Source organism: Nipponia nippon, unplaced genomic scaffold, assembly GCF_047370975.1.
Source record: "Nipponia nippon isolate SJK-2023a ecotype South Korea unplaced genomic scaffold, ASM4737097v1 scaffold_56, whole genome shotgun sequence".
Classification (NCBI taxonomy): domain Eukaryota; kingdom Metazoa; phylum Chordata; class Aves; order Pelecaniformes; family Threskiornithidae; genus Nipponia; species Nipponia nippon.
Genome location: NW_028262376.1, coordinates 91,332 through 117,941, shown reverse-complemented (window position 1 = coordinate 117,941; position 26,610 = coordinate 91,332). Strand labels below are relative to the sequence as shown.

The 26,610-nt window shown below is 53.4% G+C and overlaps 2 protein-coding genes and 1 pseudogene across 2 annotated transcripts; 2 read left to right on the top strand and 1 right to left on the bottom strand.

Moving 5' to 3' along the window:
* Nucleotides 1-3,723: 3,723 nt before the first annotated feature.
* Nucleotides 3,724-4,659, top strand: LOC148051702 (olfactory receptor 14J1-like; annotated as a pseudogene).
* A 4,798-nt stretch (nucleotides 4,660-9,457) lies between these two features.
* On the bottom strand, nucleotides 9,458-10,480 carry LOC148051701 (olfactory receptor 14A16-like). The gene has a single exon (XM_087735426.1). The coding sequence runs from the start codon at nucleotides 10,478-10,480 to the stop codon at nucleotides 9,458-9,460; it is 1,023 nt and encodes a 340-aa protein (XP_087591552.1).
* Nucleotides 10,481-25,491: 15,011 nt separating this feature from the next.
* On the top strand, nucleotides 25,492-26,610 carry LOC148051700 (olfactory receptor 14C36-like). The gene has a single exon (XM_087735417.1). It carries the CDS (start codon nucleotides 25,564-25,566, stop codon nucleotides 26,608-26,610), a length of 1,047 nt encoding a protein of 348 aa, XP_087591543.1. The 5' UTR covers nucleotides 25,492-25,563.

The following is a 26,610-nucleotide window of genomic DNA, read 5'->3' as shown; positions in this document are numbered from 1 at the left end:
CAGAGACATGCTGGAGCGGATGGCAGACAGCATTGTAAGAAAGACTTGAGGTGCCCCAAAAGAGAGCAATGCCTGCTGTCCCCAAGGTCCGAGAGAAACAGGGCTGGGCTGGGCAGCCCTGGCAGGAGAGGGCATTGCTGTCTGTGGTGTCTCTGCAGCCCTGCAGGGCCTTTGGTGGAGAGAGGCACTGATCTCCTGGAAGGACAAGGTGCTGCCGAAAGCTTCCTTGGGTGTGGACATCCTGTGATTTGGCCCACTCGAAATTCACTGGGCACTTTGAAGACTGTATCGTCAAGAGGGTGAGTAAAGGATGGGGCAGAGGAGAAGTAGAAGAAGCTGAGAACACAGGCCCACAAGTGGAGAGCCCAGTGCAATGTGCTTCTTATTCATGCGGTGCCTTGCATCTGCTGGACAGAGATGGGACAGGGCTGGCCTCACTGCAGGGGTGGCAATCAGTCACTTGCACACAAGCACCGAAGGAATCTGAGATGGCGCCTGGGGTGTCTGTCACGCACCCGCTCGGAGGGGACACGGCTTTCCTGCAGGTCCTGTGCTGTCCCTGCCAGCCACAGGCAGTTTTGGTGGAGAGCCTTGGCGTCTCACAGAGCCCTACAGGCCTGTGTTTGGCCATTCAATGAGCAGCTGCCCTGAATTAGGTTAGGCTCCGTGGGGCTGTGTGAGACAACTCTTGTTACAGGCAATGGACAGCTAGTCAATACAGCTAAAGGAGGGGAGAAAGAGAAAGACTTCCCTCTCCCTCTGGCACAGAACTCCATTTGGTCAGCTGGACACCTCTCTAGGCGGCCCTGAAAAGCGTGAGTAGGGACAGGGGGTGATGTCCTAAATGTGGGCATCTGCTGTCATTTCAGCTGGCATCCTCACCAGGCTGCAGGATGGTGCCCCCAGATGTTTCCCAGTCTCTCAGTACTGCTCCATTATCGTGGACAACATCTGGCACCTCAGATGTCACCAGGTGTTTGTGTGTGAACTCCTGGTCTCCATCTCCATCAGTGACAATGGGACTACAGACCCTATTTGTAGCAGACACCATGACTGAAGCAAGAGGAATCTCATGTCCTGTGGGTTTGTGGCAGGCATGGGAGGGAGCTGAGGTCCCTTCCAGCTGCAGGACTACAACTCCAGGAGGAGATGCCTCCACTGACTCAGCTGATTGCCTTCCCTCAGCATGGGTAAAGGAGATGCCTCCCTGCCAGTGTCCAGGTGTCCTGTCTGATGATGGGCCAAGGAAGGGGGATTCTCAGACCTAACTGTGTCTCGGAGAGGAGAAAGGGCACTGCTGCAAAGAAACGTCTCTGCGGAGGTGAGACAGGCAACATTGGCGATTCCTTCAGTCTCTTCCCAAGGAGGTTCCTGGAGAGCCCCAGGGACACCTGGAGGGAGCGCAGAGTGGGGTGTGGGGCAGAGCAAGTGACGTCTTGGGCAGGTCCTCTCCTCCTGGGCTGAGATGGGCTCCTGGGATGGAGGGAGCTCCTGGGAAGCAGGCAGCAGTGCAGAGAGACAGCTCGGCCAAGGAGCAACTCCTCTGCCAAGCGCAGCAGGGCTCTGGGGAAAGGAGTAGGGCAGAGAGAGATTAAAGGCAGCCTGGAGTGGGGGGAGAGAGGAGAGCTGCAAGGGAAGAAACCTTTCCAGCCCTTGTCATGGTAAGTCTCTTGGTGCAGGGCAATGCAGCTGCCGTTCCTGGAAGGGTCTCCTAAAGCTATCATAGCCTACAGCCTACGGGATCTGTCAGGAGGCCTCCCAGCCCAGGGGCTGATGGTAGACAAGAGTGAAGGGGTGAAGGCCAGGTGTGCAGCCAGAGCTGCCCAGGGCATTTCAGAGGGGACTTTTGCAGAGGAAGAGCAAGGCAGGGGATCCCTTGAAGGTAAAGGCCTTTCCCGAGGCTGTGCTTTCCGTTTCCTGCTGTTTCTGGAAAAAGGGGAAAGACGCTGCTGCGTTTGGAGAGGGAGACTGAGAGTCCTGAGCTGCCACCCTGAGAGATCAGTAGGTCTGGTGGGAGGCAAGTCAACTGCTTCCATCCCCTCCTCTCCCTCCAGAGAGCACCAGCATCACCTTTGCTGGCCTCATCAGGGTTTGTCTGACCTGCACCTCACTGCCTGCAAACGGGGAGTACCTCTAGAGAGTGCCTGGAACTGGGAGGTTTCTTCAGGTCAGAGCTGAGCAGACAGGAGTGGGTGATGGGGTCTGTGACCCCTGACAGGGAAAACTTGGAGGGAGAAAACAGTTCCCACTAGGGATAGCTCCAGGCTGCAAACACATGGGCAGAGTGTTGTAGGAAACTCCAACCAGCAATGTCATGGGAGGGAGACTTTGGAAAGCTCCCTGTCATCCCCTCCAATGCAGACACCTTCCTCTGAGCAAGACCCCTGCTCTCGTCTCCCGCCCAGCACAGCCTCTGCCCTCAAGGCTGTGTGGTCCAGGGCAGGAGGTGCCTCCTCTGCAGCCAGAGCTCTGGCACAGCAGAGGGGCATCTCCCCTGACACGGGGCCGCTTCCCTCTGCAGGGCAAAGGGGCTGAGAGCGACTGCCCTGGGCTTTTGCTAACCGGGAGGTGCTGTGCCCTGCTGGGTGAGGAGAAGGCTTTCCTGAGTGCCCGGCCGCCTCTCCTCTCCTTGCTTCCCTTAGGAGGAGAGTCACAGGGTTTTTCTTTGTTCCTCCACCTGCTTGTGCTGCATTTCTTCCTGCTCTTGGGCTCCCTGGCAGTAACGGTGGTGGTGTGGGGCAAGGGGTGGGGGTGCTGAGTGCCTGCTCTGGCCCTGACCTGGAGGGCGCTGCCCTGGAGGTGTTTCCATGGGACCAAGGTGCCCAAGCCCTCTCTTCATTTTACTGGCTTGAGACCCTGCTTCCCTTCGCAGACAGCACCTTCAGACACCTGATCAGGCTGGACAGGGAGTCCTGTGGGGCTGTGAGCATCACTCCAGAAGGGCACAGCTCTCCTGTAGGACCTTGGTGATGTCTGAGAGCACTTGATCTACTCAAACAAATCAGCATCCTTGTCCTGTCCTCTCCATCATACTCTGCAGAGCTGTGCTGGAAAAGAGAGGTGTTTTGAAATCTGCACCTGGAACAGGACCCCTCTGCTCCCAGTACAGACCAGTGGCTTCTTCAGAGCAACCTCTGTGTGCAGTCCTCCTCCAGCTGGGAGCGGTGCAAGCACAGAGCAGCTGGGCACCAGGCTGATGGACAGAGCAGCCCTCCTGGATGGGAGCACTGACACAGGTTTACACTGAGAGCAACGGGGCAACGGGGGAATTTTACCCTTTCCAAGAACATTTCCCAAGTGGGATGGGGGTGTCTGAATACTAAAACACAGTGTAATGAGACACATTTGCTGCACCTCATCTCCCACCTTCCTCTGTGGAAGAAAGCGTCCTTTGGAGCTTTCACCCTGCGCTCTAGTGCAGCACAGGGAACTCCTCCCCAGGAACCCTCCCTCCAAACACCCTGGGCTGTTGCTGCCTCCATGGGTCATTGCTGTAAAGCAGGGCTGACCCTCAAGGAGCTCCTGGGGAGAGGGCACGGCTCTGCACAGCACACTCAGCCAGCACAAACCAGAGCTGAAGCCTCGGAGCTGCATAATGGTCCCCCAGGAAAGAAAAGCTCCCTTAGGTATTTCACAATGAAGGAATCAAATTTTGCTCAGAGAAGCTTCTCTGAATTTTTCTGGTTTATCTCCTTTGGCTGTTTCCATGCCCAGAAGCAGCAGATGTCCAATGGCAGCTCCATGAAGGAGTTCCTTCTCCTGGCATTCACAGACAGGCGGGAGCTGCAGCTCTTGCACTTCTGGCTCTTCCTGGGCATCTACCTGGCTGCCCTCCTGGGCAACGGCCTCATCATCACCATCATAGCCTGTGACCACCGCCTCCACACCCCCATGTACTTCTTCCTCCTCAACCTCTCCCTCATCGACCTGGGCTGCATCTCTATCACTGTCCCCAAATCCATGGCCAATTCCCTCTGGGACACCAGGGCCATCTCCTACGCAGGATGTGCTGCTCAGGTCTTCTTTGTATTCTTCTTGTTTGCTGCAGAGTATTCTCGTCTCACCATCATGGCCTATGACCGTTTTGCTGCCATCTGCAAACCCCTGCACTACTGGACCCTCCTGGGCAGCAGAGCTTGTGTCCACATGGCAGCAGCTGCCTGGGTCACTGGGTTCCTCTATGCTCTCCTGCACACTGCCAATACATTTTCACTCCCCCTCTGCCAAGGCAATGTCCTGGACCAGTTCTTCTGTGAAATCCCCCACATCCTGAAGCTTTCTTGCTCCAATGACTATCTCAGGGAAGCTGGGCTTCTTGTGTTTAGTGTCTTAGTAGCATTCATCTCTTTTGTTTTCATCGTGCTGTCCTATGTGCAGATCTTCAGGGCTGTGCTGAGGATCCCCGCATAGCAGGGATGCCACAAAGCCTTTTCCACGTGCCTCCCTCACCTGGCCGTGGTCTCTCTGTTTGTCAGCACTGCCGTGCTTGCCTACCTGAAGCCCCCCTCCATCTCCTTCCCAACCCTGGATCTGGTGGTGGCAGTGCTGTACTCAGTGGTTCCTCTAGCAGTGAACACCCTCATCTACAGCATAAGGAACACAGACATCAAGGAGGCCCTATGGAAACTGTTTGAACACGGACTACTGCAGCATCAGTAAGGTGTCCATCATCCTCAGGAAAAGCTCGCTTGCTCTTTTGATCATATGTGTCTTGTTTTTCCATTTCTTTATTTTACGTCATATATTACTTCCACTTAAATAATAATATTATTATTTCCCTGCCAGTGTTTTCTGACGTAAAAGACCTCACATAGATATGGAGCCAGGCTCCCTGTCTAGGGAAACACAATAAAGAATCCAGCAGAAAATCTTTTGACTCTGCTTCCATCTCATACTAGTCATCTGGAGCTGGGGGTGCAGCCCCAGAATACAGGAGGTGTCAAGGAGCCATGAGCCCAGCTTCCACATGGAGGAGCAGGCATTCGTGGACGTCGGGACTACCCCTCACTGCCTCAGTGGGCAGATCCTTTCTGCCACCTTCACATTGGGGCTGCTGCTTCCCTGGAGCCATGGCTGTGGACAACAGCAGGACCTGGTCTCTTCAGAGCAGCACTGCCAGCTGAGGGCCTGTGGAGAGCACAGGGTGGGAACCAAGAGAAGTTGGCCAGGGGAAAGGCATGTCCAGGGAAAAGAGCAAGGGAGCATTTCTGTGCCTGCAGGGAGGAATCCATGAGAAAGAGAAACCTCTTTCTGCAGGCATCCACTTGGGGCATGCTGCTCTGTGCCCTGGCCAGGACTCTTGTGCTGGCGTGGGGAGGGGGACTGGCAATGATGGGGCATGGTTGGTCTGTGGCATCTCCTGGAACAGAGACCATGCTTCCTGCAGTTTCCCTAACCTCCCTTTCCTCATGCCAGGGTGAGCCTCCAGCCCTGGGGCTGATGGGGAGGCTGACCCTTCTCTGCTCCCTTCAGAGGGGCTGGGGCTGTGGGCTGCGGCGGGCACTGCCGTGGGGCCAGCCCAGGATGGGCTGCTCTACTGGAATGGGCTGGGCTGGGGAGAGGGCAGGGGAGATGGGAAGAGCCAGGAAAGATCTGGTCCGGTCTGGAAAGTGCCCAGGACAGGACAACACCCATGTTAGCTGAGCTGTGTGACCAGTTCGTGGAAAACTGTCTTCCATGGGAGGCACCCCACGCTGGAGCAGGGGAAGAGTGTGAGGAGTCCTCTCCCTGAGGATGAAGGAGCAGCAGAGACAACGTGTGATGAACTGACCACAACCCCCATTCCCTGTCCCCCTGCACCGCTCATTGGGGAGGAGGTAGAGAAAATCAGGAGGGAAGCTGAGCCCAGGAAGAAGGAAAGGGTGGGGGGAAGGTGTTTTAAGATTGTTCTTACTTCTCATTATCTTACTCTGACTTTTGATTGCCAATAAATGAAATTAATTTCCTCAAGTTGAGTCTGTTTTGCCCATGACAGGAATTGATGGTGATCTCCCCGTCCTTATCTCGACCCACGAGCCTTTTGTCATATTTTTCTCCCCCTGTCCAGCTGAGGAGGGGGAGTGATAGAGTGGCTTGGTGGGCACCTGGCATCCAACCAGCATCACCCCACCACAGAAGTAGAACATTTCCTTCCCTTTAAATTGTTTCCTTAATTTCTTCGTTGCTTCTTTTTATTTTTTGACATTTTCTGAATTGTTCTGTCGTAATCAGGCCTGTAACATTAAAAACAGTATGGTTGTGTCTCACATGGAGTTCAGTGCCCTAAAACACTCCCTGCCCAGGACTGGCCTTGCCACTGCTTGCCCTTTCACATAGACGGTCACGCTCTGAGGGGCTGAGCTCTCTCAACCGTTCCAGAGAAGAAGGGTGACCCTCTTCAGGGAAACGCTCTGTTTCTGCATGGCCAACATCTTTGTGTTACCAGCACTTCTGGAAGGAGTCCCTAAATCAGCAAGACACACTCTCTTCACATTCCCTCAGCGGTGCACGAATTGTCACTGTATTTTAGGTGCAGAAAGGGACAAGATTGTCCTGACCCAGCACCAAACTCCTCAACGCAGCTGTCTACCTCTAATCGAGTTGTCTAGGCTTCCCTTTGCAGTAAATGGAGAGACAGAAGATGTCTCAACCGAGATGCCTGGAGGTTTCCTGGTGACCAACTAATGCTCCAGAAGGGAGCCCTGGGTCACATTTCCAAGCACCTCATGGGTACATCTGTAACCCCAGGGCAGCTCAGACAGCAACAGCCTCTGCATGTGGGCAAATGAATCCAGACCTGAACAGAGGTCTTAGTCTTGAGTTGAAACCTACTTAAAACTTATTCTAGGCAACAACTAAAAACAATCTTCATTTGCAGAATGTCAGGTATTTTGGCTGAGTGCTAATACTGTTTTCCTCTTTTTATTTTTGTATTTGGAAGGACCACATGAGCACAGCACATTACTTCCCCTCTGCCAACATATTTATATGCAGCTGTTCATCGAAATACATTTCCTACCAGTGCTCTCAGTGGAGAAAATTTCTTCTGAAAAACTACTCTATCTATAGTGACCTATTTCCCAGCTCTTCTTCAGCCTCTCTGCCCTTTCTCCTTCCTCTACCTAGTTTGCCTTCACAGAGAACTCCAGGTGAAGATTGATTGAGTAATTCAATGGGGGAGATATTTTTGGGCATTGTCCAGTTCCCCTCCCTGCCCCCTACTCAATGGAGGGCTCCCCCCAGATATGCATTGGCCACAAACACGTCGAGGGTGAACTCTGTCCCATTGTCCAGGCCACCACTAAAGATGTCAGACAGCACTGGCCCCAGCACTTCTCCGGGAGGGACGCCTCTAGAAACTGGCCATCGGTTGGACTTTCTAACAAGGACCCTTATGTTCCCCCCAGCTGCCATGACATTTCAAAGCCAAAGGGCAGCAGCCTTGCAATGACAGCAGCCATTTCCCCCAGCCCCCTTGGGTGCATCCCCTCTGCTCCCAGGCACTGGCCTGTGTCCAGCTGGCACTAGTGCTCCCCAGCTGCAGCTTGCTCTCACATGGCTGAAGCTTTGCTACCCCAGAGGCTGCTGGGGGACTCAAGGACCAGGGAGACTTGGGGGCAGATCTTACCTGGCAAGGGGGAGGGAAGTGAGGCAATGAGATCCTCAGCCTCTTCCATGCCTGTGCAAGGCCTTTTTGGACAGCACTGGAGGTCCAAGTAATTGAATCTTGCTTTGATTTCTGTCCCTCACTGTCAGGAGTACCTCAGGTGAAATTAGCCTCTGATCCACACTTGGCACATCATCATGGAGGGGTTTTACTTGGGAAGAAGAGCCCAGGAGTGAGGAGCTCAGCTTCATGGTGAAAAACATTTTCCTTATCTCCAGGCTGAATGCTCAGTGGTATTTTCCTGCCAATATGCACCATCCTTAAGAGCCTGGCTCTGTATTCCCCATGACCTCCTTGTAGGCACTAGCAGGCTGGGATGAGGTCCCCCTCAGCCTTCCCTTCTCAAGGCTGGACAAGCCCAGCTCCCTCAGCGTCTCCTCACTGGCAAAGTGCTCCAGTCCCTGGGTGTCCTCAGGGACCTTTCCTAAAGCCACTCCAGCTTGCCTATATCGTCCCAGAATTGAGGATCTGAAATCTGGATGGAATATTCCAGAGAATCCCTTCCCTCCATCTCCTGACCATGTTCCTGATCACAGAGCCCAGGATGCTGGTGGCCTCCCTTGCTGCCAGGGCACATGGCCGCCCCCAGTCCAGCTCGCTGACCACCAGGACCTTTCCCACAGGGCTGCTCCCAGCCAGGCAGCCCCCAACCTGTCCCATTGCCAGGGTGAGTCCCCTGCAGGGGCAGAAACTGGCATTTGTCCCTGTGGGAGTTCATGACGTTCCGGCCAGTACGTGCTCTCCTCCTTGAACCCCTTCATTGAGCACAGAGGCCTGGGAGTAAAGACTCAGGCACAGAAGGCCTTGAGTTCCTCAGCCCCATTGGTGTCTCCAGTTTATTAGATCACCATCCTTGTTCAGCATCAGCCCTGCATTTTCCTTGTTCAGACTTGGTCTCTAACACAGCAATTGAAGCTCTTCTTTTTGCTCCTGACTTCTCTTGCAGCCACCAACTCCAGGTGGTCACCCCTTGGCAGCTGCTTCGTAGCCCCTGTCAGTGCCCTGTCCTGTGCCAGCCCAGCCCCGCTGCCTCCCATGCAGTCCCACAGCCCCACTCTGTAGGCACAGCATGGCAAAGGGTGTATTTGGTGTGAGGAACAGTTTCTCTTGCATGATCTCCATGACATCACTTTGTGCCCTGTCCCCCTTCTGTTCCTCCTAACTGAGACAGCTTCCTCCAGGTCCTGGAACCTAACCAGCCCTATCTGCATCCCATGTGGGGTTTCGCAGACATCCCTGACCCAGGGTCTGCCAGGGTCTGGACAAGGAGAGAGGTCGAGCAGGGCTGGCCATTCCCCCAGTGCAGGCTCTGAGCCCACCAGGAGGAGGCAAAAATGGCCGTGCAGCAAAACTCACCCATAAACCTGTGGTGAGTGGAGAGTGCTGCAAGTGGCCAAACAGGGAGGCTCACTCCAGTGACTGAAAGCTCCCTCAAGTCCCATTCCCTAACACATCGCCCTGAGCCCTACTGCCCTCAGCCGATGGAGAACACCAGCACAGCAGCACAGACTCACGGGGGCAATGGTTTATCCTGTTCCTGACCTCAGCTTTGGAAGAAGAACCCGACCTCCAGACACCGGCACTGACGAAACCCCCTTTTATTACAGAGATGTGACATGGGAGGCCAGCTGTGCCATTGGGTCAGACACATGTGCAAAGACCTTTGGGTCAGACAGACTGGCTTCATGCCTCTGGAGAAGCGGACTGCATGCAGACATTCCTGGAGAAACAGAATTATCACAGATAAAAAGCCCAAAGCACAGGAGGTTCCCCAGATACATTGGAAATCACTGGTGAAGAGACACGGGCAGCTTATTGCTGCTGAAAGGCTACGGATTGAATGAGCTTCTTCAGTGCGTCTTTGAGCTCCTGGTTCCTCATGCTGTAGATGAGGGGGTTCACTGCTGGAAGCACCACTGAGTACAGAACTGCTACCACTAGATCCAGGGATGGGGAGGAGATGGAGAGGGGCTTCAGGTAGGCAAACATGCCAGTGCTGATAAACAGGGAGACCATGGCCAGGTGAGGGAGGCACGTGGAAAAGGCTTTGTGGCGTCCCAGCTGTGAGGGGATCCTCAGCACGGCCCTGAAGATCTGCACATAGGACAGCACAATGAAAACAAAACACCCAAAGCCCACAAACACACCAACCACAATAAGCTCAATTTCCCTGAGGTAGGAGTGTGAGCAGGAGAGCTTGAGGATGTGGAGGATTTCACAGAAGAACTGGCCCACACCATTACTGTGGCAGATGGGTAGTGAAAATGTATTCACCGTGTGAAGGAGAGAATTGAGAAATCCACTGCCCCAGGCAGCTGCTGCCATGTGGACACAAGCTCTGCTGCCCAGGAGGGTCCCATAGTGCAGGGGTTTGCAGATGGCAACGTAACGGTCGTAGGCCATGACGGTGAGAAGACAATACTCTGCAGTAAACAAGAAAAATACACAGAAGACCTGGGCAGCACATCCTGCGTAGGAGATGACCCTGGTGACCCAGAAGGAATTAGCCATGGATTTGGGGACAGTGGTGGAGATGGAGCCCAGGTCAAGAACAGAAAGGTTGAGCACGAAGAAGTATATGGGGGTGTGGAGGTGGTGGTTGCAGACTACGGCAGTGATGATGAGGCCGTTGCCCAGGAGGGCAGCCAGGTAGATGGCCAGGAAGAGCCAGAAGTGCAAGAGCTGCAGCTCCCGTGTGTCTGCAAAGGCCAGGAGGAGGAACTGGGTGATGGAGCTGTCATTGGACATCTGCTGCCTCTGGGCATGGGGCACTCTCCAAGGAGGAAAAGGCAGCGACAAGTTAGGATAAACTTCTCTGAGCAAAATCAAAGCCATTTCCCCTGGACCCTCTCCCTGGCACACACGCTCACCCTTTTCCTTTTCAAGAAGACCTTCTTTCAGCTCTGTCCCTGGAGCTCAGGTTGGCGCTGGCTGAGTGTGCCATGAGCAGCAGGGGCTCTTCCCACTGGCTGCCGAGGAGTCAGCCCTGCTCTGCAGGAAACAGTTCATGAGAACGGTGGGCGCAGGGTCCAGTGCTGGTGTTTGACTTTGTCAGATGAAACTGCTCCCACCCCAGAAGGGCCTGTCAGCATCTGCACTCCCAGTGCTAAGGAACAGGGATGGCAGAAGGCAGTTGGAGAGGTTAGTTTTACAGCTTCCCTCCATCTCCTCTGGGGAGTGTGTTTGGATGTCAGAAAGCCTCAGCATTTCTGCTGCTCTCAGGTAGAACAGAGGGAGTCCTGTGAGGCAAGAGGAGTGCCTGTGGCTTAGTGCAGAGGGAGAAGAGCTGGTCTGTCCCTCCGTCTGGCTCCCAGCTGCCCTGGGCCTGCATCTTTCTGAGGTGGAGGGTGATCACACTCCCACTTTACACTGAAAATCCACCAGACACTGCTGAGATCAGAGGGATCCACTGCAGACCACTAAATGTCTCACCCTTTCTCAAGGTCTCAGCACCCCACATTTAGCCCAGGACACACACGGCTCTTTTCACAAACCCAGCAGCATTTTCTCTGTTGTAGCATCTCTGCACTTCTCCATGGGGCCTTCAGATACCATGAAGGTGCTATAGGGCAGGTTTGCATCCTGGAAGGTAGCTCACAGCTTGGAAGGACACCCCAAAACAATAGCCAGCTGTGCTAATGATGGCTTCTGGTTAAGGGAGGGTCAGCTCATTCCCAAGCCTCACAGACTGCTTTGCCCAGAGCATCACAGGTTAGAGGAAAGCTGGGACACCTCATTGCCATAAACACACCCAAATGGGAGGACCCACAAGATTAGTGCCTGACTCTGCAGCTGAAACTCCCATTCCCAGAGAGCCTGACATCAACACCAAGAGCAGCGGAGGGAGGCAAGGAGAGAGACAGGGGGCACTCAGGAAAGCCTTTCGCTTACCCAGCACTGCACACCACCTCCCGGACGGTGACAGTGCAGGGCAGTCACCCTCAGGACACAGCACACCCTGCAGCTGCTCTGTGTGTGCAGGTGTTAAAGAACAGGTCACGCAAACCCTGATGAACCTGGAAAGGTGATGCTGGTGTTATCTGTGGGCTGGTGGGGGTGAAGGCACTTGCTGAAGTTCCCAGTAAACCTCAGTGTGATGGCTTCGGAGTCTCAGCCCTTTCTCTAATGCACACAACTGTGTTTCCATTCCCACCAAGCCGAGCCAGAGAAAAAGGGACCAAAGCAAGGAATTCATTCACTACCTCCCATCGTCAGGCAGGTGTTCAGCCATTCCCAGAAAACCAGGGCTCCATCATGCATAACGGTTACTTGGGAAACCAAAACAGTCCGGTCAAGGGGTCGAGCGCATCTGTCACACGCTGCACCACTGTCAGCCCACAGGCACCACCTCAGTCCCTCTGCGCTGGGTGTTGGGTGTCTCCACGGGCCCTCCCCTGAGCCCATGCAGGGACCCCAGTGCCTCCCACATCCTGGCTGCACAGTCCCAGGGAACCCTGGTGAGGCCCCACTTGGGAGCGTGGGTTATGATTGTTGTGGTGGGTTGACCTCAGCCAGACCCACCCTGGTTTTCACTCACCGCCCTCTCCTGGAGGACGGAGAGAAAACAGAAGGAAGGAGAAAAGTCTCATGGGTCAAGAGAATGACACCTTAATAAGAAAAGAAAAAGCTATGCGTGCAAGCAAAGCAAAAAGAGGAATCCATGCACCAGTTCCCAGGGGCAGGCAGATGTTTAGCCACTTGCTGGGAGGCACAGCCTCAGCACACATAACACTGGCTTAGGAAGACAAACACCATCACAACGAACAACACCCCTTCCTCCTGCTTTTGCCAAGGTTTTATTGCTGAGCACGACATCCTTTGGTATGGAACAGCCCTTGGGTCAGTTCAGGTCTGCTGTCCTGGCTCTCTTCGCTCCCATTTTCTTGCCCCCCCCCCTGCCCACCCCAGAGGCCTACTGTCTTCTGTGGGAGGCGTTTGAGAGAGAAAGCTTTGATGCTCTGCGAGCAGTGTTCAGCAATAGCCAGAAACCTGGAGTGGTATCAACGGCAAAGGGTGTATCCGGAGTGAGGAATAGATTCTCTTGTGTGATCTCCATGAGCTCAGTCGGTAGAGCACGGGACTCTAAATCCCAGGGTTGTGGGTTAGTGCCCCACATTGGGTGCCAAAAAGGACTGTCGTGGTTTAACCGCAGTTAGTAACTAAGCACCATGCAGCCGCTTGCTCACTCCCCCACAATGAGATGGGGGAGAGAATCAGAAGAGGAAAAGTGAGAAAACTCATGGGTTGAGATAAGAACAGCTTAATAATTGAAGTACAATAAAACAGAACAGTTTAATAGGTAAAGCAAAAGCCGCGCACACAAGCAGAGCAAAGCAAGGAATTCATTGACTCCTTCCCATGGGCAGGCAGGTGTTCAGCCATCCCCAGGAAAGCAGGGCTCCATCACGTGTAACGGTTACTTGGGAAGACAAACGCCATCACACAGAACGTCCCCCCCTTCCTCCTTCTTCCCCAGCTTCTATACTGAGCATGACGTCATGGGGTATGGAACAGCCCTTTGGCCAGTCTAGGTCTGCTGTCCTGGCTGTGCCCCCTCCCAGCTTCTTACGCATCCAGCAGAGCATGGGAAGCTGAAAAGCCCTTGACCAGTGTGAGCACTACTTAGCAACTACTTAGCAACAACTTAGCCCGAACCAAAACATCAGTGTGTTATTGACATAGTTCTCATCCTAAACCCAAAACACAGCACTATACCTGCTACTAAGAAGAAAATTAACTCTATCCCAGCTGAAACCAGGACAACATCGCTTTGTGCCCTGTCCCCCTTCTGTTCCTCCTAATTGAGACAGCCTCCTCCAGGTCCTGGAACCTAACCAGCCCTATCCGCATCCCATGTGGGGTTTCGCAGACATCCCTGACCCAGGGTCTGCCAGGGTCTGGACAAGGAGAGAGGTCAAGCAGGGCTGGCCATTCCCCCAGTGCAGGCCCTGAGCCCAGCAGGAGGAGGCAAAAATGGCCGTGCAGCAAAACTCAGACATAAACCTGTGGAGAGTGGAGAGTGCTGGGAGTGGCCGAATAGGGCGGGCACCACTGAAAGCTCCCTCCAGTCCCATGCCCTAACACATTGCCCTGACCTCTGCTGCCCTCAGCCCATAGAGAATCAAAGCAGAGCAGCATAGACATATGGGCGCAATCCCTTGAGCCTGTTCCTGATCTCAGCTTTGGAAGAAGAGCCAAACCTCCAGACTCTGGCACTGATGAAACCCCCATTTATTACAGACATGTGACATGGGAGGCCAGCTGTGTCATTGGGTCAGACACATGTGCAAAGACCTTTGGGTCAGACAGACTGGCTTCATGCCTCTGGAGAAGCGGACTGCATGCAGACGTTCCAGAAGAAACAGAATTATCACAGATAAAAAGCCCAAAGCACAGGAGGTTCCCCAGATACATTGGAAATCACTGGTGAAGAGACACGGGCAGCTTATTGCTGCTGAAAGACTACGGATTGAATGAGCTTCTTCAGTGCCTCTTTGAGCTCCTGGTTCCTCATGCTGTAGATGAGGGGGTTCACTGCTGGAGGCACCACTGAGTACAGAACTGCCATCATAAAGTCCAGGGGTGGGGAGGAGATGGAGGGGGGCTTCAGGTAGGCAAACATGGCAGTGCTGATATAACAGGGAGACCACGGCCAGGTGAGGGAGGCACGTGGAAAAGGCTTTGTGGCGTCCCTGCTCAGAGGGGATCCTCAGCACGGCCCTGAAGATCTGCACATAGGACAGCACAATGAAAACAAAACACCCTAAGTTCACTAAGACACTAACCAGAGGAAGCCAAGTCTCCCTGATTAGGCGTCTGAGCAGGAGAGCTTGAGGATGTGGGGGATTTCACAGAAGAACTGGTCCAGGGCATTGCCTTGGCAGAGGGGGAGTGAAAATGTACTGGCCGTGTGTAGGAGAGAATTGAGAAATGCACTGCCCCAGGCAGCTGCTGCCATGTGGACACAAGCTCTGCTGCCCAAGAAGGTCCAATAGTGCAGGGGTTTGCAGATGGCCACGTAGCGGTCATAGGACATGACAGTGAGAAGACAATACTCTGCAGTAAACAAGAAAAATACAAAGAAAACCTGGGCAGCACATCCCATGTAGGAGATGGCCCCGGTGTCCCAGAGGGAATTGGCCATGGATTTGGGGACAGTGGTGGAGACTGAGCCCAGGTCGAGAACAGAGAGGTTGAGGAGGAAGAAGTACATGGGGGTGTGGAGGCGGTGGTAGCAGGCTACAGCAGTGATGACAAGGCCGTTGCCCAGGAGGGCAGCCAGGTAGATGCTCAGGAAGAGCCAGAAGTGCAAGAGCTGCAGCTCCCGTGTGTCTGTGAAGGCCAGGAGGAGGAACCGGGTGATGGAGCTGCCATTGGACATTTTCTTCCTCTGGGCATGGGACACTGTCCAAGGAGGAAAAGAGTGATAAGTTAGGGGGACTTCTCTGAGCAAAATCAAAGCCATTTCTCATACACCCCCCCCCCCATCCTGCACAAACCCTTTGAGAGGTTTGGTTCTTTTACAGCTCCTCCTCCCCTCGCACCCTGGGGAGTGTTCTTGGATGCCAGAAAGCCTCATCATTTGTGCTGCACTCAGGGAGAACAGAGGGAGTCCTGCGAGGCAAGAGGAGTGCCTGTGGCTTATTGCAGAGGGAGGGGAGCTGGTCTGTGCCTCCGTCTGGCTCCCAGCTGCCCTGGGGTCCTACCTTTCTGAGGTGGAGAGTGATCACACTCCCATATTACCCTGAAAAGCCACCAAGTGCTGCTGTGAGCAGAGGGGTCCACCTCAGACCTCTAAATGTCTCACCCTTTCTCAAGGTCTCAGAACCCCACTTTTAGCCAAGGACACGCAGGGCTCATTTCACAAACCCAACAACATTTTCTCTGCGCTTTTCCCTGGGGAAAAAGCACACAAAGGTGCTATAGGGCAGGTTTGCATCCTGGAGGGAAGCTCACAGCTTGGAAGGAATCCTCAAAGAAGATAGCCAAGTGTCCTAATGATGGCATTTGAGTGAGGGAGATTCAGCTCATTCCCCAGACCATCAGACTTCATTGCGCACAGCTTCACAGGTGAGATGAAAGCTGGGACATGTGTGCCCATGGACACAGCTGCATGAAAGGACCCACAAGATCAGTGTGCGACTCTGCAGCTGAAACTCCACCTCCCCAGAGGGTCTGGCAGCAAGACCAAGATAACAATAGCAATAACAGAGACCAGTGGAGGAACAAGGCAAAACACAGCGAGGGTGTGGCTGAGAGAGGCCAGGGCAGAGGCATTGGGGCACTCAGACAGCATTCCCCTTCCCCAGCTGTGCACGCCACCTCCCAGACACCACCATTGCCGGGCAGCTGCTCTCAGCCCCTGTGCTCTGCAGAGGGAACTGGGCCCGTGGCTGCAGAGCTGCACCACGGCTCTGCTGGAGCTCTGGCTTCAAAGGAGGTGCAGGTGCTGCCTGAGCAGCCCTGACCCACGCAGCACCCTCTCAACAGCAGAAGGACCCTGCCTTGCTGGGGGTCACTCTTTCCACCCAGAGCTTCTCCCTGCAGAAGCATGTGGAGCTCCCCGAGCAGGCTGAGTGCTGACCCTGGCAGGCGGCAGAGTCCCTGCCCCAGCCCACAGCCCCTGGGGTGCAGGGACCCTGCTTGGAAGGACAGCCCTGGGCACCCCTGGCTGCACAGCCACCTTCACACCCTGCAGCCATCCCTGGGAGAAGGCAGCCGTCCTGTTCTGTCCCTCTGATGGTGCAGCAGGGAGGCCCTGCTCTGGAGCACGTCCTCCTCCTCTACACCAGAGAAACTGTGAGAAGCCTCCTGAAAGATCCCATAGGCTGTGGGACGTGCTACCTTTTGGATTTAACTCCATGAGCAAAAGCTACGTTGCTCTGCAGCCGGAGACTTACCATGTAGAGGGCTGTGAAGATTTCTCCTGCAGTGAGCTCTCAGTTCACAGCCTTCCCACTCCTGATTGCCTTTAACCTCTCTCTGCCTCGCTCCTCTCCCCTCGCTGCCTGCAGGCAGTGCCCTCAGCCCTGCTGCCCTTTGCAGAGGAGCTGCTCCTGGGCAGAGCTGTCTCTCTGCAGTGCTGCGCACTTGCCAGCATCTCCCTCCATGCCAGGAGCCCAGCCCAGCTCAGCAGCAGAGGCCCAGCCCAAGGCACCACTTTCTCTGCCCCTCTGGGTCCCTCCAGGTGTCCCTGGGGCTCCAGGGGAACCTGCTGGGAAACAGGCTGAAGGCATCATTCATGTTCCCTCCCTCAAATTCTCTCCTGCAGTGTCATTACTCCTATTAGAAGAATAGTTGGGCATGAGAATCACTTTTTTTGCTCCCACTATTAGACAGGACACCCAGGAAGGTGACCAAGAAGGATCTAATGTCTCCAAGCTGGGAGGATGTGTTCTGTTGAGTAAATTGAAGCATTTTATGCTGGGTCTTTAGACCTGGGGCTAGAAAGACATGCAGCTCTCTTTTGCCCATGCCATATCTCTGCTTTTGCACACATGGGGCCTTGGACACTTGGTACCAGGGTTCCTTATGGCAAATATGAGTTTGCCTAGTTCCACAGCTGCAGTGCTTCAGCCCAAATGTGCAGCAGTGCTTTCAGGCAGGGGCACAGACAGGATCAATGGGAGCCATTAATGTTGGAGACAGAGCTATGACACTGATGGAATAAACTGCCAAGGTGTGGTGGCAGAGCTCAGGACAGCTGCTCTTCAAGGACAGCATCCTCCAAGCTCCGCAAGGGTCCAGATCAAAACTCAGTCTAAACTTGAAAGGCAACTGAAGGGCACCATAAGGAGGGTTTACTGCTTCAGGAAAAGGAAAAGATCCTGTGTGGTCACTGATTAATTTAGGAAGAGCAGGTGGAGATAGATGTGAGATTCTCTGTGTCCTCTTTGCCTCAGACTTCCCCAACAAGGTGTCCCAGGCCTCTATGACTCAGGGCAGGACTCTGGAGGAGATCAAACAGCAGTGCATGTGGATCAAGTCAGGGATCACAAATGCTTCCCAGTCTATGGGACGGGAGGGGCAGCATCCCAGGGAGCTGAGTGAGCAGGCCAATGGCCACTCTCCAGCATCTTTCAAAGGTCAGGGAGTCTGTGGGAACGCCCTGACAATGGGGAAAATGCAAACGTTGCAAACGCTTTTCTAAAATGGCCAAAGGATGCACAGAAGAGCAAATGGCTGTGTCCCAGATCATGTTCAGTCGGATCCCATTTCTGGGTGTCTGAAAGAGAAGGGGACTGGCTTTACCCAGGGGAGCTTGTCTCTCACCATCCTCTTTGCTTTCTGTGCTGAAAGGAGAGGATTGCTGGACCCAGGGAGAGCAGAGATGGTCTTTTAACCTGGAAGTCAGTGAACTTTTCAACATTACCCCTCCACAATATTCTCATGCCCAAATCCAGATATTCTGGTCTGCCTCAGTGGATAAGTAGATGAGTAAATAACCAGATGGATGGTCGGGCTCAGAGGGACGTGGTCAATGCGTGGTACTCTGCCCGGAGGCATCTAGCTAGTACGGTCCTGCAGGGGGCAGTGCTGCCACCTGCCCTGTTTAACGTGTTTTTAATGACCTGGAGGAGATCAAAGAGTGCTTTTTCATAACATTTGTTGAAGGCACCACATTAAGGAGAGCAGACACTACACTGGAGGGCAGGGCTGTCATCCCAAAAAACAAAGCCAAGCTGGAGTGATGGGCCAATAGGAACCTCAGGATAGCCAATAAGTTATGCCCTTGTGGTCGACTAAGCCCATGCAATGACATCGTCCAGGGACTGCCCAGGTGGGCAGCAGCTCTGTGGAAAGGCTTTGGTGGTCCTTGGGTTCCATTAGGCAAAAGAGGAGCAATCAGGAAAGAAGGCCAACAGCATCCTGGGCTGTAGGAGCCAGAGCACAGCCAGTCTGCTCAGCACTTTTCACACCATAGCCAGAATATTTTCCTAGGTTTTGACATCCCACAATGCCAGAGAGACCTGGACAAAGTGGAGCCAGGTCAGTGGAGGGCCACCAAGGTCAGTGGGGTGGGAGAAATTGTACTGGGAGAAGAGGCTTAGAGAGCTGGGCTTGTTCAGACAGGAGTAGAGAGGATCTTATGGGAAACATGCAGCAGCATCACACCGTTCCCAGGAAGATGGAGTCAGGCTCATGTCTGTGACACAAGGACAAGAGGCCATGGGCTGAAAGAAGAGAGGGTCAGGCTAGAGAGAGGGAGAAACTTTCCCAGCAGAAGGATAGTCAAGTGCTGGAAGCTGTTTCCCAGGGAGCGTGCACTGGCTCTGTCCTGGACTGGGATCAAGATGTGTTTGAATAAAGGCCTGAGTACGCTGTCTGAGCCTGCTTTGAGCAGGAGGTTGGTCCAGACACCTCCCGAGGTCCTGAATGATGCTGTCCTTCCTTCCCCTTCATGTTTTCCAATTCGGGAGAGCTCTCAGGTTCTCCCTGACCCCAGAAGTCATTCACATCAGGTTCAGACCTGATTCACAGGTGTCCCCAAACAGCCCTCACCACATCCTTTGCTTCCCTTCTCATTTGCCCAACGCCAGCTTCTACTCTTCCTATCCTTATACCCCTCCAGAGTAACAGCCTACAGTGTTAATGCTTTCAGAGCCAGTTGCTCAAGGAATGTCAGCATGCACGTACAGAGTCTACAAATGAGCCTGGCATTGAATCCATCATTGCGGAAAGAGACAAGAGGGATTTGACCAGCTCCTTGAACCCAGGAATCGGTATGCCATGCCTCCTGAGATTCCCAGGAACACCTGAACTGGAAGTGCAGAGAAGTGTGAGGCCTCTTTAGGTGTCCAGGAGACAGGAAGAAGGTTTCAGGTACCCAAATGCCATGACAGTGCGCAGACCATCATTCCCTTGGCCTCTGGCATCCCATTTCTTGAGATGCAAACCTGGTGAGTCTTCTGCCAATGATGCACCAATTATCCATCAGGTGTTTCTGTGATTTCCCTAAAAGCAGCAGTACTTATTTTTTAAAAAAAAAAAAAAAAAAAAAAAGGACAACTTTTTCCTAAGAGATGGTGAAAAAACCCTGTCATGGTCCAGAAAGCTAGCTAGCTCCACTAGCTCTGGAGGCAGCGAGGAAGATTATAAAAAGCACCAGGAAGATCCAAAGTGCTGAAGGCCTCTTCTGAAGAGTGAGTGGCCCTGAGCAGCAGTGATTGGCCATGTGCAGGTCTGGGAGAGAGGTCGGGGGATGTCAGTGAGAAAGGAGAGGGGTGGCTGATGGCTTTAGTGAATCCTTAAAACCATGTCTGAAGCCAGCAATGGAAAGCAGTGGATTTCTGTGTGTGGAGGAGGAAGAAGACGATTGTCCTAGGAAGATGGCAGGAAGGAAGGCCCCTCCTGTGCAAAGCAGGGATGACACAGACATTTCCATCGCATGTGCATGGCTCAGCCTGACCGATGAGGAACGCCCACTGCTTGGGGTGTCTGTGCTCAGTCGTGCCCCATGAGCTGACCTGGCTCTCCTCCCCTCCTTCACTCCTCACACTTGGGTGGGTGTCAGAAAACCTCCCTGAGCCTGGAGGATGCACAGCCCTCCTGGGGTGAGGTCCCACCACTGTGGGAGAAGAGGAAGGGTGGGTAAGACACATGGGCATGCAGGGGGAGAGCAGTGCAGGCGCAGCAGTGAGTGTGTTCAAGGCAGGAAGAAGACTTGACATTTCGGGGGCTGTCATGCTGAAGTGAAATAGGTTGAGTCTTGATTTGGAGGCAGCAGCAGAAGGAGGATGGGCAGTTGAGTGCTGGGATGGGGAGCTAAACAGAGGATTCTAGCATGTCTGGGGCTTGGAACTCTTGGGTGAGAAAGGAGCACTAGCAAGGCTTTGGAAGAAACGGGATGGGTTGTGGGGAACTCAGAGGCATTGACAGGAACCTTGTCTGCCCATTCCCTGCATGGTCTCTTCAGTGATGGCCTTCAGCAGGGCCTGCTAACACCCTCCGAAACCTTCACCTGTGCTGCTTTTACTTCTCTGGAGGTTGCACAGTCTTTCAGGAGCTGCAGTTCAGGAACTCGGCACCTGAGGGCTCATTGCCACACAAAGCACCACAGGGAGCCAAGCCTCGGCAGAATTTTCCTTTAGTCTTCAGTTCTTGTGTTGCTTACTAGAGAGATTTCGGGAGTGTCATCAAAGTGAAAAGGCGACAAAGCAAAGAGGCAAAGTGAATCAAATGCTTGATTATGAAAAGACAGTTCCCAACGTAATTGGGTTATAGGATGCATGCCCACTTGTTCCAGGCCTCCAGGCAGAGTGTGGCTCAATCTGCATGGCCCTCTAAGCCTCTATCAGCTCATTTTGCTTTTGCTACCCATCCCTGCAACTCTCAAGCCTATGGGAGCTTTGGCTTTGGCATCCTCCTTACATACAAGGGTAAGGCTTCTAAATAGCAAGTCTATGAAGCCAGATGGGTTTTGTGATGTCACATGCATTGGGACATCTCCAGAAAACCACAGCTTTGTCATTCAAGAAACAGAATCTGCCACCAACCTGTCTCCTGCCCCTGCCACAGCCCCCACCAAAGTCCAGAGAATCAGCCACCAGGGGAGCTGTCCGAACTTCATAAATTACCCCGCAGAGCATGAGGTGTCTTTCAGCCATACCCAGTGTTTCTTTTGGCTCTTTCCAGCAAGCTCTTGATTCAGAACATTGGCTTTCCTCACTGCTCTCCAATACTGTTTAATTTTCTTCATTGACAGCACCAGCCAGCCCTCCAGATGCCTCCTTTAGGTGGTCTTACTCATCCTGTGTCATGTGGATCTATGACATCCATAGCAGCATGTAGGTGCCTCAGTCTCCTTAAGATAATTTGAGGGTTTGAACTCCTTAGTTAATAATCTTCATGAGTAAAATTCACCTCTTCTCCACAGATATCTGTAGGACAGCTGTTTATGTTGGATGATGCCTTTCTAGACTCTCTGTTCCTTAAAAATAGAGGCACGTGGTATCTGCACACTTTCAAGAAGTCGTGCTTGGTAGCCAAACTAACCTGGATTAAATCTTTGACAGTAGGACAAAATTCAGCTCTGTGTGTGGACTGCAAAAGCAGTGAGGAACCCTCTCCTTTCTTCCTTTCTCCCCATCACTTGCTTAGGTCTTGGAAGGAGAAGAAATTAAGAAAGGTGACATTCCTGGGTGCCAGTGATTGAATTCTGCTCCCATGAGTGCCTGATGTCGAGACCCTCACCTTCAGCTGAATCTCTTCTCTTTGGGAACACTGCAAGGCAGTGGCTCCGATGTCATGCTATGTGTGCAGATGCACGACACTCTGACAAGATAACACCGTGAGCAATTGCAGGACACTACAGGTAAGGTAAGGGGTGACCTGTTTCATGGATTTGCTGCCCAAGGTAGAAAGTGGCACAGCAACCATCTCAGAAACACCACAGGAGGCTGTAAAAGAAGACAAGCATGGCCAATGTGGACAGGATTAACAAGTGTGGTGGGTTGACCCCAGCCAGTAACTAATGAGCCACCCAGTCACTTGCTCACTCCCCCAACAGCAGCCTGGGGAAGAGAATTGGAAAGGTAAAAGTGAGAACATCTCATGGGTTGGAATTAAGAATGGTTCATAAGTGAAGCAAAGCTGCATTCACCAGCAAAGCAAAAAAGGAATTCATTCCCTTCATGCCATTGACAGAGAAATGTTCAGCCAGTTCCAGGAAAGCTTCAAGGCCTTCATCGCAGTTAACAGTGACTTGGGAAGGCAAATATCATAACCACAAATGTTCTCCCTTCTTGTTCCTTTCCCTGGGCTTTTATTCTTGAGCATGATACCCTGTGGAATGGGATATCCCTTTGGTCATTTGATGTCAGCTGTCCTGCCTGCATCCCCTCCCAGCTTCTTCTTCTTCTGCATCCCCAACCCCAGCCCACTCATTGGAAGGGCAGCGTGAGAAACAGCAAGAGAAGGCCTTCCTGTTGTTTAAGCACTGTTCAGCCATAGCTAAAAGAGTTTTGGTCACAAATCCAAAACATGGAACCCTACGGGCTGCTATGAAGACAATGCACTCCACCCCAGCCAGCCAGGGCAGGCTGGCCTTTTTGGAAGGTGTGAGAATGAGAACAGTGAAGAATTTGAGAGGAGGAAGAAGGGAAGCAGTAAATTAAAGATGAGGCCAGGGATGGCATCGGGACTGTGTGAAACAGGGCAGGTTGCAAGCTAGACCCCTGCAGGACCCTACTAGATAGATGCCTCTGGACAGAGCACCACGCATGTACCACCCTCCTCCAAGACCAACGGCTCTCCAGCTGGTTTTTTACAAAACTACTTATCCACCCATGCAGCCCATACTGTCCTAATATGGACACAAGAAATTTCTGGAGGGATGATGCTGAAAGCCTTGATGACTTCCAGGTAAAAGACCATCTCTGCTCTCCCCGCATCCAGCAATCCTGTCCTTTCATCACAGAAAGCAAAGAGGATGGTGAGAGACAAGCTCCCCTGGGTAAATCCAGTCTCCTTCTCTTTCAGATGCCCAGAAATGGCTTTCGAGGGGACATGCACTGGGGCACAGCCTTTCATTTCCCTGCTCATCATTTAGGCATTCTGGAAAGGTGTATGGATTGTAGAGGTGCTGCCAGTGATCAGGGAGTTCCCAGAGTGCCTGTGACCTATCAAAGATGATGGAGAGTGGCTTCGTTGTGCCATTGGCCTGCTTGCTCAGCTCCCTGGGATGCTGCCCCTCCTGTCCCATAGACTGGTAAAAGATGGTTTGTTCAAGGGACCCCTGACTTGGTCCCCATCCACTGCTGCCTGGTCTCCTCCAGAGTCCTACCTCAAGGCACAACGGCCTGGGAGACCTTGCTGGGGAAGTCTGAGGCAAAGAGGACACAGAGAATCTCACATCTATCTCCACCTGCTCTTATTAAATTCAGCAGTGGCCACACAGGATCTTTGTTTCTTCTTTAACTGTTCCTGAAGCAGTAAACCCTCCTTATGGTGCCCTTCAGTTGCCTTTCAAGTTTAGACTGAGTTTTGATCTGGACCCTTGCGGAGCTTGGAGGATGCTGTCCTTGAAGAGCAGCTGTCCTGAGCTCTGCCACCATGCCTTGGCAGTTTATTCCATCAGTATCACAGCTCTGTCTCTAACATTGGCGGCTCCCACTCATCCTGCCTGTGCTCCTGGCTGACGGCACGGGCACACATTTGGACTGAAGCAACACCACTGTGGAACCAGGCAATCTCATATTTGCCATAAGAAACCCTGGTACCAAGTGTCCAAGACCCCGTGTGTGCAAAAGCAGAGATATGGCATGGGAAAAGAGACGTGCATGTCTTTCTATCCCCAGGTCTAAGGACCCAGGATGAAATGCCTAAATTCACTCAACCAAACACATCCTCCCAGCTTGGAGAAATTAGATCCTTCCCTGTCACCTTCCATGTGTCCTGTCTAAGGATGGGACAAAAAAAATAATTCTCATGCACACTTATTTTTCTAATAGGAGTAATGACAATGCAGGAGAGAAGTTGAGGGAGGGAAGATCAGAGATGCCTTCAGCCTGTTTCCCAGCAGGTTCCCCTGGAGCCCCAGGGACACCTGGAGGGAGCCCAGAGGGGCAGAGAAAGTGGTGCCTTGGGCTGGGCCTCTGCTGCTGAGCTGGGCTGGGCTCCTGGCATGGAGGGAGATGCTGGCAAGTGCGCAGCACTGCAGAGAGACAGCTCTGCCCAGGAGCAGCTCCTCTTGAAAGCGCAGCAGGGCGGAGGGCACTGCCTGCAGGCAGCGAGGGGAGAGGAGCGAGGCAGAGAGAGGTTAAAGGTAATCAGGAGTGGGAAGGCTGTGAACTGAGAGCTCACTGCAGGAGAAATCTTCACAGCCCTCTACATGGTAAGTCTCCGGCTGCAGAGCAATGTAGCTTTTGCTCATGGAGTTAAATCCAAAAGGTAGCACGTCCCACAGCCTATGGGATCTTTCAGGAGGCTTCTCACAGTTTCTCTGGTGTAGAGGAGGAGGACGTGCTCCAGAGCAGGGCCTCCCTGCTGCACCATCAGAGGGACAGAACAGGACGGCTGCCTTCTCCCAGGGATGGCTGCAGGGTGTGAAGGTGGCTGTGCAGCCAGGGGTGCCCAGGGCTGTCCTTCCAAGCAGGGTCCCTGCACCCCAGGGGCTGTGTGCTGGGGCAGGGACTCTGCCGCCTGCCAGGGTCAGCACTCAGCCTGCTCGGGGAGCTTCACATGCTTCTGCAGGGAGAAGCTGTGGGTGGAAAGAGTGACCCCCAGCAAGGCAGGGTCCTTCTGCTGTTGAGAGGGTGCTGCGTGGGTCAGGGCTGCTCAGGCAACACCTGCACCTCCTCTGCAGCCAGAGCTCCAGCAGAGCCGTGGTGCAGCTCTGCAGCCACGGGCCCAGTTCCCTCTGCAGAGCACAGGGGCTGAGAGCAGCTGCCCGGCAATGGTGGTGTCTGGGAGGTGGCGTGCACAGCTGGGGAAGGGGAATGCTGTCTGAGTGCCCCAATGCCTCTGCCCTGGCCTCTCTCAGCCACACCCTCACTGTGTTTTGCCTTGTTCCTCCACTGGTCTCTGTTATTGCTATTGTTATCTTGGTCTTGCTGCCAGACCCTCTGGGGAGGTGGAGTTTCAGCTGCAGAGTCACACACTGATCTTGTGGGTCCTTTCATGCAGGTGTGTCCATGGGAACAAGTGTCCCAGCTTTCGTCTCACCTGTGGGGCTGTGGGCAATGCTGAGAGGCCCTTCTGTGTTGTTTTCACCTGACAAAGTTGAACACCAGGACTGCTCCCTGCCCCTCCCCACTTCTGCAGAGTAGGGCTGGCTTATCAAGAGCCCATGGGCAGAGGCTCGGCTCTTCATTGCACACTCGGATAGCACCAAGCTGAGCTCCAGCCACAGAGCTGAAGGAGGCTCTCCTAGAAAAACAAATGGGTGTCTCTGTGTGCAGGGGCACCGTGTATTGGAAATGGCTTTGATTTTGCTCAGAGACAACTTTTGCTCCCCTAACTTGTCATTGTCTTTTTCTCTTATGAGAGTGCCCCATGCCCAGAAGCAGCAGATGTCCAACAGCAGCTCCATCACCCACTTCCTCCTCCTGGCATTCGCAGACACACGGGAGCTGCAGCTCTTGCACTTCTGGCTCTTCCTGGGCATCTACCTGGCTGCCCTCCTGGGAAATGGCCTCATCATCACTGCTGTAGCCTGTGACCACCGCCTCCACACCCCCATGTACTTCTTTCTCCTCAACCTCTCTCTCCTCGACCTGGGCTCCATCTCGACCACTGTCCCCAAAGCCATGGCCAATTCCCTGTCGGACACCAGGGTCATCTCCTTCTTGGGTTGTGCTTTCCAAATCTTTCTGTTTGTCTTTTTCATTTCAGCAGAGTACTGTCTTCTCACCATCATGGCCTACGACCGCTATGTGGCCATTTGCAAACCCCTGCACTACAGGACCCTCCTGGGCAGCAGAGCTTCTGTCCACATGGCAGCAGCTGCCTGGGGCAGTTGTTTCTTCTATGCTGTACTGCACACGGCCAATACATTTTCACTACCCCTCTGCCAAGGCAATGCCCTGGACCAGTTCTTCTGTGAAATCCCCCAGATCCTCAAGCTCTCCTGCTCACAATCGTACCTCAGGGAAGCTGGGCTTCTTGTGGTTAGTGTCTTTGTGGGCATTGGGTGTTTTGTTTTCATCGTGCTGTCTTATGTGCAGATCTTGAGGGCCGTGCTGAGGATCCCCTCTGAGCAGGGACGCCACAAAGCCTTTTCCACGTGCCTTCCTCACCTGGCCGTGATCTCCCTCTTTCTCAGTACTGTCATGTTTACCTACCTGAAGCCCCCCTCCATCTCATCCCCACCCCTGGATCTGGTGGTGTCAGTTCTGTACTCAGTGGTGCCTCCAGCAGTGAACCCCCTCATCTACAGCATGAGGAATCAGGAGCTCAAGGATGCAGTCTGGAAACTGATAACTGGATGTATTTCTGGAGCAATAAACTGCCCATTGTCTTCATAG